A 15746-nucleotide genomic window follows, 5' to 3' on the forward strand; every position below is an offset into this window, starting at 1 on the left:
GACCTGGTTCGCCGCTTTGATGGAGGGTGGCCAACCACAGTGAATCTTCACGAAGAGCTGTCATTTTAGGGCACGCAGAGCAAGCAGCTTCAAAGTCAGCAACTGGAAGGGAGCGCAGTGTGGAGATTAGTGCCACTAGTTCAGGTTCCAGGTGCCTCCTGACCCCACAGCAGAGGGGTCAGTAGGCACAGACAGAGGGAGACAGGAAAGGCAGTCAGCCGTGTGGTTTTGGGAGCCTGGATGATACACGACATAATCAAAGCAAAGCAGACGCACTGACCAGCGTACCACACGCATCCCAGCTCTACCCGTACCTTTTGTAGTAAGCAAGGTTGTGAGCGCCTGATGGTTAGTGTGCAGAGTAAAACGACGGCCTCATAAGTATGTCCACCACTTTTCTGTAGCCCACACACATGGCAGCGCCTCTTTTTCAACTATAGAGTACTTGCGCTCTGTTGCAGTGAGCGTGCAGGAAGCGAACGTCGATGGTTTCTCTGTGCCGTCAGGCTGTATCTGGGCAAACACAGCACCCAGTCCATAGTCACTTGCATCTGTAGAGATCACTGAACGGAGAGTAGGGTCATAGAGAGCGAGGGCCGGACTGACCACCAGGAGCTGTTTGAGTTCATCAAAACTGCTTTGAGCAGCATCAGTCCATATAAATGTGTCTTTGTCTTTGGCACACTCACGCATGGGGGCCACAACTGTAGCAAAGTTGGGGAGAAATTTGGAGTACCAGGACACAAGGCCCAAAAAAGACCTTAAGGCAGGTGCATCAGATGGGGGCGGGGCTTTCAGGATGGCATCAGTGTTCTTGGTCAGGCAGGATGCCCTCAGCAGTGACATCTAACATCAAGCCAGCCTCTTTCAGTTTCAGCATTACAGACTGAGATTATGGTCGTGCTCATTGGCAGTAGCACCATAGACAATGAGGTTATCTAGGTAGTTCTGAACGCCAGGTTGCCATCATTTTCTGGAAGGCAGAAGGTGCAGACGCCAAGCCATAGGGGACCCTACAATATCTGAAGAGCCCCTCGTGCGTAATGAAGGCTGTAATGTCTCTACTGTCATTATATAGGGGCACCTGGTAATATGCATTTGTCAGATCAATGTGGAGAACAGCTTAGCACCTCGCAAGTTGGCTTGCAGCTCATCGACATGAGGCAATGGGTAGCTATCTATGACCACAGCCTTGTTGGGCTCCCCAAGGTCAGTGCACATCCGTATTCCATCATTTTTCTTCCCTGTGACCACTATGGGGGAAACCCAGGCAAAGGCATCAACTCTCTCTATGATGCCAGCCTTCAGCTGGCGATTGAGTTCAGCAGAGACGGCATCCCTGATTGCAAAAGGCAAGCGCCGCAACTTCTGGCACGCTGGTCTGACTGCAGGATCAAATTTCATCCTGTGTACAAAGTACTTAACACACCCCATCTCAGAGGGAGCAGTAGCCAGGTGTGTTGTGGTACCTGTGGACATCATAGAAGTAGGTGGCACTGGGGTTGAAGTGAGAATGGTATCTCCTCTGATAGAAAGATGCAAGGCAGTGAACAAGTCCATATCAAGTAATGCAGTCCCTTTTCCACTACAAAGAAAGTGGCTGCAGCAGAGATGTTCCCCACACACACCTGGGCTTGTAGGCATCCCCGCAGAGGAATGCAATCCTGTGTGTAAGTCACAAGCCTGGTTGAAGACAACGGGCTGGTACTGAAGTACTGAATGTAAATGTGGTGTGGAAATAGGGACACAGCAGAGCCTGTGTCCACAATGAGCTGTATCTCCTTTGCAGAGGCGGTGGGAGTAAAGATACTGACATTACAGAGCAGTCTCTTTGGGGCATGGACAGAGTTCTCCAAGTAGTGCACAGTCACATCAGTTAACTGTAACTCATGCACATTATTGGAAGGAGCTGAACGGCATACACGAGAAAATTTGCCTCTTTTATTGCAAGATTTACATTGGGCTTTGGCTGCAGGGCACTGAATTGAATTAGCTAAATGCTTGTCAGAGCCACATCTGAAGCACGATCTGCGTGGAGAAGGGGTAGCAGCGGTAGGGGACTTAACCGCACGGTGCTGTTTATTTCTCGTTTTGTGTGGCTTGAACTGTACAGCCTGCACTAGAGCGCCGCCTTCAGCAGTCTTTTTTTTTAGCCTGATCAACAGCAGCTTTCATCTGTTGCTAGTGTTGTAGCTTTCTCTAAAGTCAGGTCTGGCTCCAGTAACAGCCTCTCCCTAATGTTATCACTTAACAAGTGTTCCAGCAGTTGTTCACGGATCATCTCATCAGATTTATCATCAGAAGTCACATTTTGCAGCAAGAGCACACAAGGTAGCTACTATACTGTGTTATGGTCTCATGTGGTGCTTGCAATCGCTTCCTGAACGCTTGCCGCTCCACAACGACTTTAACTTTTTTGGGGGGCTTCTGTAACGCGGCGAGAGCAGTCTCATAAGTTGTACCTGTATCTGGCAGTGCATAAAAGATTCGCTGTCCCTCGGCTCCAAGGCAATGAAGTAACATAGCTTTCTTGCGGGCTTCGGGCCAAGCACTCCCTGTAGCATTTATCACCACTAAATAGTTGTTGAACATGCGCAACCACGTGTCGAAAGGCATCGCCGGCTCTCCCAGACAGGGCAGAAACATCGCTGGTGCGGGAACATTCACAGACATTTTGTCGGTCAGTCAGCAATAAAACGCCGGGGATCCTCGTCGCCAATTTGTGGTATTGTAGTAGATTTCAATAACGACAGCAGGTAATGTTGAGAAAAGGTTTACTGAGATCGGTAATCATTCAACGCTACATGCGTAGCCACCATTTTATATTATCTTCTTCTTACTGTATTAACGTAGAATACACATGTCATAGCAGTGCCTACTAGCGGCGTTACAAGATAAACCATTACAGCACACAACAATCGGGATGGAGGACGTTGGATTAGAAACGTAAAGGAAAAGGTCATCAACAGAGTTATACAAACAGTTTATGAGATAGACAAAAATGTGTAGTATCCTCAAATCTTTCCTCATTATGAAGCCATATGGCTAATGGCTCAATGGCGAGAGCAAACAATAATGGGAACAGAGGGCATCCTTCACATATACCATGGAAGAGTGGGAATAGGCCGGATTTTATACCATTAATATTGACTGATACTACAGGGGATTCATAGAGTTTGATCCATGAAACAAAAGCAGACCCAAAACCAAATTTGTTAATTATGTAATACAGGTACTTCCACTCTACTCTATTAAACACGTTTTTTTAGCATCGAAAGGGAGAACAATTTCAGGTGAGTTAGTGCTGGAAGAAAAAAAAAAGAATATTGAACAGCCTCCTAGAGTTAGAAAATTATTGTCTTCTCATGATAAAGCCAGTCTGGTCAGTGCTGATCAGGGCTGGGATGATCTTCTCGAGACAGCAAGACAGGACATTAGCCAGTATCTTAGAATCAATGTTCAAAAGTGAGATTGGCCTTTGCTGCAACAGAGGAGTTGGCCTTTGTCTTTTTGGGCAACAAAGTGATTGAAGCCTCTAACAGGGCAGGTGGTAGATGGGCCTTCACAGGGGCGCCGACAGGGGGGGACAAAGGGGACAGTTATCCCCGGGCCTCAGATCGGGGGGGGGGGCATCAAACTGACCCCTAACCTTAAAATAATCTGCTGGAATCTTTTGTCAAAAATAAATATCCGTGAAGATTTAACACAGTATTTCTCAGTAACAAAAAAGCTTATTCTATTATTGCTTATTTTCCTGACATAGAGGTCAGAACAGATTCACGCCCCCCCCCCCCACGTCATGGTTTGGTCCGACTGTCAACAACGTAAACGCCACTCACTGCCTCATGCTCATTTTCCTAAATGGCTAATACTAGGCAACAACCATCAGGTGCCAAAAGGAGAAAAGTAAAACAAGGAAAAATTATGAAAAAGAGTTAAGGGGCTCTATGGCAACGTATTTGAAAAAAGCTAAAGAGAAAAGTGAGTTTTATCTAGGCAGGCTAACGTTACATCTGGCAAACAGCAGAGCTAACGTTAGCTCATTTTAGCTAACGTTAGCTTACTGGTTGTTAGCTAGCTAGCTACGTTACCTACGGGCAATGGCTAGCTAGGCTACTTCATTGATAGACATAGTTTTAAATTTTAATATCCAGTTAGCATAGTAGAGCCGTATAACAGTTTAACACAATGCTTCTTTGGCCTCATCAATGACTTTGCAACCCGGAAAGTGCAGCGCTTTTCATTTGTTTAAATATTGGAACTGACGGGTTTTTAGGCCTATTGACAAAACATTTACAATGATATGCATTTAGAGAAGGAGATGAATACCTGATGAATTGTAAACAGTGCCTTTCTTCACCAATGTAAACTGCCAAGATTTATTAAAGCTTTTTTAATTTTAATCCTGCATCCGTCCTTTGAGTTGCCTGGATCCCCGATATAGCCTACATGATTTATCTACGAATACTGAGACAATGATGATTTATCTGCGAATACTGAGACAATGATAAATATCTGCGAATAGCCTACTGTTCTTTAGACAAGTTATAGCCCACATGGTTTCTTTGTGAATACTGTGATCCTACCTTGAGACAAGTGATATGTAGCCAACATGAGATGATTTATAGTGCACGAGGGGGAGGGGGGGGCCTCGCGAGACCATCTCGTCCCGTGCCTCGGCTAGGCTGACGGCGCCCCTGGGCCTTCAGAAGGGCATCATTGAATACCCTCACCAAGATCGGGGCATGTACAGTGGTAAAGGCTTTATAAAACTCTGTAGTGTAGCCATCAGGTCCAGGTGATTTACTACTTTGTAAAGATTGCCTCCTTTACCATGCCTATTTCTCATACAATGTACATGTGCCTATAATAAGCTAATGTGTAGTAGTGACTGTTACAGTGACCAGAGTTGTCAGTGAGCACATCAGTGAGTGTTAATTTTATGCTGCCATCATTAGTTCTATAGCAATGTGATATTGTGTTTACATATAATACACAGTTACCAGTTGGGGAGCGGAGAAGCAGAGATCATGTCACTGGAGCCCATCAATGATGACCAATGGCATAAGGTCACAGCTGTCAGGTATGATAATTTATACCATAATCCAGTTTTTTTTTTCTGTTAAAACTTTACAAAATAGCCTGTCCATGTTGTAATAGAATGAAATAGTGTTAATCTTTCAATTCTTTTATACTTGTTAAATATAAACTATTTTTTTCTTTAATGATTGGTTGGGGTTAACATTTTTGGAAATGCATTGAAGATATATTTTTTTTTAAGTACATATGCATCCACATCTTTCTCTTGTCTCCCAGAACTGGAAAAGATGGATACATCCAGATAGATGGAGGAGCCATGCAACGCGGACAATCTAAAGGCAAAAGCCTCATGGTCAACACTAAAGGCAGTATATACCTGGGTGAGTGGATTTACAGTTCTTACATAAGATTTTTTTAAAGTCTTTAAACCTAAAAAGCACATTAAATAAATGAGGATATCAATTTATTGTGTGTGTGTGTATGTGTGTGTGTGTGTGCGCGCACACATGACAGGGGGAGCCCCAGACATGACTGCATTGACAGGAGGGAAGTTCTACTCGGGAATGGCGGGCTGCGTCAGGAACTTGTCGCTGATGAATGCCAGGCCAGGTCAACAACCAGCGCAGGCCATCGACCTGCAAACCCACGCAGCCCATGGTGTCAACGTACAGCCATGCTCTTCATAGACCGCAGCACACATTGACACACACACACACACACACACACACCCAGAGACTATGGAGTGATGTCACACATTACACATCAGAGACACACACAGAGAATGCCACACACACACACACACAAACAGATCCTAATACAAACTTGGTGCTTTGCTGCTACCAAAAAAAAAAACAAAAAAAAAAACCCTATCATGAAGACAGAAAAGGATATGTTTCTTTCTCTGTGTGCGTTCAAACCAAAAAAAAGGAAAAATTTAAATGATATTAACAAGTCTTCTCTTCCTCAGTGTTGTATTCTCAATGAAGGACTATTAACACAGGAGAACCAGTACAGTTTACATACTCCCAGCAGTAGCTTTAGCCATGAGAAGAGTAAGAATAAAACGTATTAGGCCTTCTAAGATGGCTCAGATCCTATGGAGTTGGAGATGTTTTTACAGCACTGAATTTTTATTTATATACATATGAATATATATATATATATTATATATTTGTGGGGGAAAACATGCAAACTAACCATAACTGCTCTTCTACTTTCCTAGAGTTTATTCTGGGTTCTAATGCCGTGTGTCCAGGGCTTTTTATAGGCCTAACTATATTAATACTTGAAGATGTTTAGGCCTTCTTTCTTCACTTCTGTAAGGGATCCCTCTGGGCGAGCATGCTTACAGTCTTTAGTATACCGTTGGGAGAGGGTTGCATACGGTCACAGCACAAGCGGCTTCAGTATACAACTCAGGTTATAAATAATATAAAAAATAAAATCTGATACAAGTACAACTTTTACATTTACTGGTGCTTCAACGAGGCTGAATCGTTTCATATCACATGTCACACTTGCCTTCATTGCATGGCTGCTTCTTCAGTGTCTGTCTTACGACGTTTGTTGTTGTTTGTTGTTGTTTTTTTCTTTTAAATAAAGAAACCTTGGTGCTAATGTCAGACATGAAGATACAGCCCACAATCACACGATTGTCTCTGTTAACCTTTGACTGACGTAGAGGTGTGTATGTGCTGTTTAGTGTACAGGATATACAGTACAGCAGACGGAAGCGACATCAGCAGATGAACTGATGTGCGCAGCTGAATGGGTTAATCTTATAATGACATGACATGTTGTCGCCACAGCCCAATCAGATTGAGTAGATCTCAGAACAGAGTTTTGTAAGAACAGAAAATGGTCTAGATTTTTATATATGATTGTTTGTAAAAAATAAAAGACACTATTATGAAAAATACCAATCTGCTAGTCAGGTAAATATATCGGTATAAGTTGAAATGTTCCTGCATGTTCAGTCATTTTTTTTTTCAGTTCTGTTTGTCTCATCTCCTTCCTTTCTTACACAATTCACTCCACGCTCCAAAGGGTGTTAGAGAGGTGTGTATATGTGGAAATGCCTTTGTTGGTGTGTGTGTGTGTGCGTGCGCAATTGTGCATGCGGGGTGAGTTCACGGGTTTGCATGTGTGTGCATTCTGTGTGTGTGCGTGCGCTTGTGTGTGTGTCTGTGTCTGTGTGTCTGTGTCTCCTTCCTTTCTTACAATTCACTCCAATCTCCAAAGGGTGTTAGAGGTGTGTATATGTGGACATGCCTTTGTGTGTGTGTGTGTGTGTGTGTGTGTGCGTGCGATTATGTGTGTGATTGTGCATGCAGGGTGAGTTCATGGATTTGCATCATGTGTATGCATTCTGTGTGCACGTGCTTATGTGTGTGTGTGTGTGTGTGTGTGTGTGTGTGTGTGTGTGTGTGTGTGTGTGTGTGTGTGTGTCTCATTATCCACATCCTCAGGAGGTTCAACGCAGAACTGCCTCAATGCATGACCCTATTCCAGGGCTGCTTGCCATAGTTACTATATGGTGAAATAAAGGACCGATCTGTCATTAACTCTGGAGGCTACATGGTTTTGCTGGCTGTGATTTATCTGTAGGGAGAGCTGCATCTGTAGCAGTAGGTGAGGAGTTGGGAGTAAGTTTTTTGGTAGTGTGAGTACGCAGTGGAAGCCTCCAACAAGTGCTGTGACCAGTAGTGTGGCTCCTGGAGAGCATGCTCGCCCACCTTAGTGTACCGCATGACAAACAACCATCACCGCATGTTCACCTTAGGCTTCACAAATCTCACCTTTTTTTTGTAAGCTTATAATATTTGTATTAATATGATAAAAACGAGCACTATCGTTTCTCTTAGAGTTGCTTCTTTCTATTTATTTTTCGTTGTTTTTTTGTGGTTTTTTTTTCCTCCTTTCCATCACTTTCGTTTCAAGGTTTGAGTCTGCTGTTTTAGAGCAATCAGAAATGCTTTCTATTTTCTTTTGTCTGGTTTTTGTGTATTGCCTCCCACATCCCCCTCGTTCCCTTCATGTTTGAGTTGAATACAGGCCCTGTAAGTTCTTAAAATAATGTCCCCAATGAAGTTCCCATGATCCTCCAGCCATCCTATATAATTTCTATAGAGTGGTTATGTTCACGACCTGACTTGACTTGTTCAAGTTGTTGGAAACAGGTCATATTTTTCACTTCAGCATGATGAATCAAAGTCTTAGGCTCCAAATACAATAAAAGATCTTTATTTACAAAGAAAGGTGCCATGGTGTTTGTTGATATGTGTCGTTGAACAGGATTGATAACAGCCAGTGCTGTGGTCCAAGTTTTGGAGGCTAAAGCGGAGCTGCGTATTTGTGCCTTGTTCAGGCCCCGCTTGTGTATCTGCTCTAAAACTGGATTTCCATATATACACTGTACATGACTGTCTCCCGATCGGCAGTAATTTGACACCAAACACTTCTACAGAGCATTTTGGTTGCATTTTAGGTCACCGCAAAACAAAGCAAGGAGAAGCATCATATGTGTACGATAGATAGGCGCGCTTTTGTCAGTGAAGAGAATTTTGATTTTTGCCTTATTGAAATTGTTCGTATTTGTCTATTTTTCACTTTTGAATGAAAGACAAACGATGTGGAAATGAACTTTAACAGAGTTTCGTGAATGAAAGTGTAACCGATGAAATGTTGTCCATGTCGAGACAACCTGATTGTATTCCTGACTGTTCCATTTCCAGTGTTGAAAGGACTCCCCCCTCCCCCTCCCCCTGGTGTTTCTTAATTAAAAAACAAAAATTCATGTGCTATTCATAATCTCCTGAGTATTATTCTCTCTCCGCCTCTCCAGCCATGTCTCGGCTCTCTGTCTGAACAGTCCATCCAAACGAGTTGTTCTTTGCACCCAAGCACTTCATTGTTCCATTTCGCCCATTGTATACCTTAAAGAAGGCTAAAGAGGCAGCGGGATTATCCAGCCTATTGATAGAGTCAAGGTCCAGTGTTCCCCAGTAGAAGTTACACCCAAATCAGGTTTCTATAAATAATCTAACCTGAGGCCAAAGGGTTCTCATCTTACTGTCGTTGACTGTAGTACTTATTCGAGGATGTTCTTTTGATAGTGGAGTAGGCCCTGCAGTGGACAAACCAAGCTGGTATGAAAGCATCATAAATTATTCAAGCTGGTGGCAAACTGTTGCCGCAGATGAACCCAGATGAATATCAGTACCTGACATGATAGATCCAAGGTTTACAGACTTTTTGATGTGTTTGTTGCAAGATCTCTAGTATTAGTTCTTTTTTTTGTGTGAAAGGAGTCAAAGATGCCCTTAGGATGTGGTGTTGGATAACTTCTTTTTTTAAGCTATTGTATACATACATGAGCCATTGTTGCAGCTTCATTCTGTAGCATACCAAATTACTCCCACCAACAATGACAATTGATGGCTGCAGTTATGTAACTAGATTGCAGAGGGACCTCCTCCACAGAGATACAGGCGGCTTGCACTGAAGTTCAAGTCTAAACGTGAGGACCAATGCTGTGTCACTATAATGGGTTTGGACTTGTGTGTCTGTTGGGGGGACTCAGTTTCAAGGCTCACTCAGCAAATAGCTTTGTCACAAGTTGTTTGATATTTGTGTTTGACGTAAATGAAAGAGGGCTTTGTTTTAGGGCGATGTCAGATATTTGAAACTGGGGGAGGACATCTTCAAATTTCACTGTCAAATTTCAATGCACTGCATTGACCCACAGGTCTCTGTCGCTACAAAGTCTGCAAAGGCCATACAATATTATTTTTTTGTTATTTTACTCTGATGTTTTTCACTAAAAAAAATTAGCTCATAGTAACACTTGTTCATAGTTCCTATGCTGTTAAAACATCAGAATATATTTTTTTACGTTTTTTTTTTTTTACCCATGGTGAAGTGATACCTCTGGCTGTAACTGTATACACAGTATTTCCTTAATCAATAGAAACAGCCTATGTAAATAACCAGCAGAAATGAAGACAGGATTCAATTATAATTGAAAATAAAGATTATGATTGGATTACATGAGTCATTCTTTCTTTCATTCATTGCTTGTGAGGAAAAACAAATCAAGCTTAGTATTATACCCATCTATAGCATATCATCTGCATCCCCTTGGCCATTTGCAGGCAAAGAAAAATCTCTCTTGGCTCAGATGGGTCTGTTGTTTCATAACTTCATGTGTTTCCACCAGTTCTAAACTATTCCTGGTTATCTTAGACTCCTCGATGGATGCCATCTAATGATAGAGCCCAAGGCCCCTTGGTTTGGCCATCGCCCCATTGTTATCAAGAACAATCCTGTAGTCACACCCAGCAGGTGAATTTTGCACTCCAGCACACCTATGCCAAAGGACGATGGGGCTTTAGCTGTTAGCGCCCCCACGCTATCCAACTCTCTGCCTGCTGAACCCAGACACATCAAGTCTCTAGCTTCTTCTAAATTTCTTCTTAAAACTGTTCATTGTGTGAAAGCTTCTGAAAATGTTTGATATATGTTGTTATTTACACCGTGTTTATTCCTATTTATGTGATCGTATTGTCTACGTCCCCTCTGTGCTCTTTGGTCGTATTCTTGTTTTATTTGCCTTGTCTGGTTTTATTTCTTTTGTAAAACACTTGGTCACATTGATAAGAAAATGGCTCTATAAATAAAGTTTATTATTATTATTATTATTATCATAATAAAATTCATCTTCACCTACCCTTAGGGATAAGGTATGATGACTTTTTGGGCTTTAGGCAATGACACATTCACCTTTTCTCTTACGTGCACTTTCTTGAGGACAGAAAATAAAAAAGGATAAAGGCATAGCATCCAGCCACTGAAGTTCATCTATTCAGTGTATTACTTTACACTCTCAAATCAAATCACTTTGATTATGTTGAATCACCTCTTAATATATGCAGATTGGAAGTGTTGCACATAGAGCCTAAACTACTTGTTAATGGACGCTGACTTGCAACGGATTTGATAAACTGCTAATTATTAGTGTCTATGGGACTGAGTTTTTTAATTAGCCTTTTTTTTCGTTTAATAGATGAAATCAATTTAATTTGGTTTACACAAGTGTATTATCGTGTTATCATCTCTTTCTAGGGGTTATGTTTAAATCCTCCTGGCTTCACATCATGACATCATTAGAGGATATATTTAAAACATCTGTATTTGAGCATAAAAGGTGCTGACTAATAAGACCGAGGCTCATTATTGACACACCCAAAGTAAATCAGATGAAGGTGTACCCTCGTATTACAATAACAGAATTTCAAATGACATAGGGCAATTCCCCCTTGCACCATTTAAACAGAAAATTACAAGTCTTCCATGAATCAACAATGCTACAAATAATCTATGACTCTTGTTACCCTGCAAGTATGTCAATTAAATGCTTCTATTGTTTCAAGTGACTGGTCGAATATACACAGACAATGCATGGAAAATATGCTTATCATAGAGAAAACCTTTTTCACATTGCGCTCATTGCCATTGTTATCTCTCAAGTCTTAAGAAATCTCTTGTGATCAATGAAACTTAAAGGAAGAATTCACCCCAAAATCAAAAATTTGTGTTTTTCCTCTGTAGTACAACAGACCTTGTTGTGAGTAGTTTCATGTAGGAACTATTTTCTTGGACCAAACTACACCTACATGAAACTGCTGACAACAAGGTCTGTGGATATCTTGAGTAACCAGGTCATTATTTCTGCAAAGAGACATTGCTGTTGAGTTTTAAAAAAAAACACTTTTTTTTTACACTTTGAGCAACACAAGCTGAGTGCCATCCAGTTCCATTATATTTGAGATATCATTATATTTGATGTCTCCAAAACTCAGCAACTCACACCAAAACGATCTAGATGGATAAATAGCACTACAGGTAAGAGGAAAAACATGTATTTTTGAGGTGGGGTGAACTGTCCCTTTAACTAAAGACCATTTTGAGGTTTAAGAAGTAGGTGGTGGTGGTGGTGTGTATGGTGGGGTTGGGGTCCTGGAACAACCCATAAACGAGGAATGAAACACTGAGGAGGATGAGGCGGCCTGCCCCATTACAGATAGAACTGACTGAGGAACAGCAAGCAGCTCATAGGAAACTCGGCAGTGGTGGGAGGAGTGTGAAGGTGTTCCTATAAACTCCAACCATGTCAGGGGGCTGAATCTATTGGTCAGAGGTTCAATCAAAAGTGGATGATGAGGTGGGGCAGGACCTGCCCCCTGTGTATGTCTTCTCCTTGTTATGCCCATCTTGTGTATATTACCTCCACAGCCCACAGGAATACCTGCCGTTTTGCCGCCACAAAAAGTCATCTCGTAAGTAAAATCCGAGCAAACAAGAAAGAATGAATTCATCTGACAAATTTGAATGAGCTCTATTATATATTCTTGATTTGTTTTAACTGATAAAAGTATGGATAATTTATATTTTTCTCTCTTGAGGTTCACTTGATAAAGAAGCATGTTGCTGTTTCAGGTATTTTCAGCGAGACACTTTTCTAAAATTTTCGGTAGTGATCGTACATCAGACATGAAATAATGTATTTGCAGCTCATCCCATTTGATTCAATTTTTCTCCCTTGAATTTTGTTGTGATTTTAGAGCTTTTGGACTTGGTGTCTCATAATCTCAGGTGATTGATTGATTCATTTTCTTATTGAGAAAGTTATTCAACAGAAAGAGAAATCCACAGCAATGTTCAATAACTTTTTTCCCATTGGCATCTTTTTCCTCTCAGAACTTCCTCTATTTACGATTGCCGTGGAGAGTAAGTGCCATTAAACTTGTTATCCAATACTACGAATAACAACGAAGAACAAAACAGTGTAATGGTATCACAGCAGAACACTGTTGTTTCTTATCACCAAGCCTGTTTTCTTTCCTCTTGGCCAGCATGTAGGACTGCCTGGTTTGATGATGGAGATGTGTCCACAAGGGGAGACTCAGAGCTTTTCATTGACCTGAGGATGAACCATCGGAGATCAATCTGTGCCGACCCAACAGACATGGAGGCTCAGACCATCTCTGGCATCAAGTCTCAGCACACCAAGAACTCCTTCCATAAGTAAAGACACCATCTATTAGTGTGAACTGACACAACGATGCCCTGATATTGTCTAAACAATGAACTAATGGGTAATGCAATGCAGAAACATTTTTCTTTTGTATACTTTTTTTTTTTGTGAGAGTGAATTTATCTCATAGATCAGTGGTTCTCAAACTTTTTGGACCAAGCACCACCTGTGATCAAACCAAAGCATCCAAGTACTTCATACGAGCCAATAATTTACTAAGCCGTTGAAATATTTCAGTGACTAAACATGAACACACACCCACCCACACACACACACACACACACACACACACACACAACAATCTCTTATCATCCTCAGTGGCTGGGTTTTATCTTGACAAGGATAAAAAGGACAAATTCAGCCACACCTTCAACACTATACTATGATAATAAGATGACACTATGATTATACTGGTTAACTAAATCACAAACTTGTAATGTTCAAATGTTTTCATGATTTTTATTAGGCACTGCCAATTTCTCAGATCCTACGGCAAATATACAGTCATCTGGCATATCACCAAGGGGCGCTTTGCATATCACCAGTGGTACACATACCACAGTTTGAAAGCCGGCGTCATAGATAACAACAGTGACTTTTTTTGCCCCAGTCTAACAAAGTGTAACTTTAGGATGGGGTGGGTCTGTCTCACAGGTACAACGCATCAGAGGGCTTTGTATGCCTCAACTCGGAGCAGAAATGGAGGAAATGTGATGATTACAAGGTCATGTTCACCTGCTCAGGACAATTCTGCTCAGGTACTAGATGTGACCCCAAAAAGTGCAGTTTTGACTTCTTAGTGATGATTCTCTCAGGTCATTTATGGCCTGATAAAGCACAATAATAATAATAATAACAATAATAATAACAAGGTCATCTATAACTCTTTATATGACCCTGATATCATCTATGATTCATGGGTTTCGACAGAGTGCAGGACGCGCTGGTTTGACTATGACGACCCTACAGGAAATGGAGATTATGAGGTCCTCAGTGAGCTTCTCACCATGTACCCGAGAGAAATCTGTCCTCGGCCAATAGCCATTGACGCCCAGACTGTCTCTGGAAAACAAGCCTCAAAAACATCTGACACATTTTTAATGTAAGATTGTGCTAGAATGAAGTGATTGCTTGATGACTGATACAGGTGGGTAACAAATTAAATGAAAAACGTGAATGCCTGACCCCTACAGTGAGGGGGTCCGCAGGATCTATTATGCTGTGGGGGGGGGGGCATTCTGGCATGGTTTGGGTCCACTTGTCCACAAATCAATACAAGGTTATTCTGACTGATCACCTTTATCCTATGATGAAACATTTCTATCCTGATGGGAGCTGTCTCTTCCAGGATAACAATCCCCCCATCCACAGGGCACGAGAGGTCACTGAATGGTCTGATGAGGATGAATATGATGTAGATCATATGCTATGGCCTTCACAGTCACCAGATCTCAACCCAATCGAACACCTATGGGAGATTTTTGGACCGACGTGTTAGGCACCACTCTCCACCTCCATCATCAAAACACCAAATGAGGAAATATCTTTTGGGAGAATGGTGTCCATCCCTCCAGTAGAGTTCAGAGACTTGTAGAACCTATGACAAGGAACACTGAAGCTGTTCTGGAGGCTCATGGTGGCCCCACACCTTAAAAATCACATATTATATTGGTTTTTCCTTTCATTTGTCACCCGTCTGTGTGTGTGTGTGTGTGTGTGTGTGTGTGTGTGTGTGTGTGTGTGTGTGTGTGTGTGTGTGTGTGTGTGTGTGTGTGTGTGTGTGTGTGTGTGTGTGTGTGTGTGTGTGTGTGTGAAAAGAGTTCTTTGACTCCAAATGCCAGTGGGGTTCATCCGAACAAATCCCTATCAATTCCCTTTTTTTTCCCTTTTTTTTTTGCAGTTATGATGCCACCTATGGGTTTGCCTGTTTAAATGCAGATCAAGGGAACAGGAATTGTGAGGACTACAAAGTCAGGTTTACGTGTCCTAAAGAGTTTTGTCAAGGTTTGTATCTCTACATCGTGTTGGGTCTGAAATTAGAACAAAAACTAAAACTACTGTTATTTTTAAGGCAGTCCTGGAGATTGAAAGCATTGTAACTTGAAACCCACGTCATATAAAAAGTGACATTTTTACGTAGCAACATTTAAAGGTCCTATATTTTCCCAGTTTTCAGCTATTTCATAATGAGCCAAACAACAAACAAACAAAGACGGTTCGCGCCAGCTGGTGCTACAACTTCAGTGGAAAAGCGGTTCTTTCAAATCTCAAATGTGTGATGATTTTTTTTCCACATCTATCCAGTCTCAGAGGAGTGTCATACACGGTGGCTGAGCAGTGATGATCCATCAGATGAGGGTGACGTAGAGTCCATCCCACAGCTATTGAAAACTTTCCCTGGTCAAGTCTGCAGAAATCCAATCAGCATTGAGGCCCAGACAACCTATGGAATATCTGCCCGACATACAGGAGGCACCTACCTCTCGTAAAAATGCATTCTCTTGTCATCAAACACATAGATTTTGATAAAATAGAGGAGAGGAGAGGAGAGGAGAGTAGATGAGAGGAGAGTAGAGGAGAGGAGAGTTGATGTGAAGAGAGTAGGGGAGAG

The 15746-nt window shown here is 41.9% G+C and overlaps 1 protein-coding gene across 1 annotated transcript in view; it reads left to right on the forward strand.

Moving 5' to 3' along the window:
* hspg2 (heparan sulfate proteoglycan 2) overlaps positions 1-8837 on the forward strand; it is a 129021-nt gene extending 120184 nt beyond the window's left edge. Inside the window, exons 82-84 of the mRNA XM_056302214.1 lie at positions 5000-5083; positions 5317-5420; positions 5554-8837. Of these exons, the coding sequence (XP_056158189.1) occupies positions 5000-5083; positions 5317-5420; positions 5554-5726 (361 nt within the window). The 3' untranslated portion in view covers positions 5727-8837. The remainder of the gene's footprint in view (positions 1-4999; positions 5084-5316; positions 5421-5553) is intronic.
* The last annotated feature ends 6909 nt before the right edge of the window (positions 8838-15746 follow it).

This window comes from Lampris incognitus, chromosome 2, assembly GCF_029633865.1.
Source record: "Lampris incognitus isolate fLamInc1 chromosome 2, fLamInc1.hap2, whole genome shotgun sequence".
NCBI classification, from domain to species: Eukaryota; Metazoa; Chordata; class Actinopteri; order Lampriformes; family Lampridae; genus Lampris; species Lampris incognitus.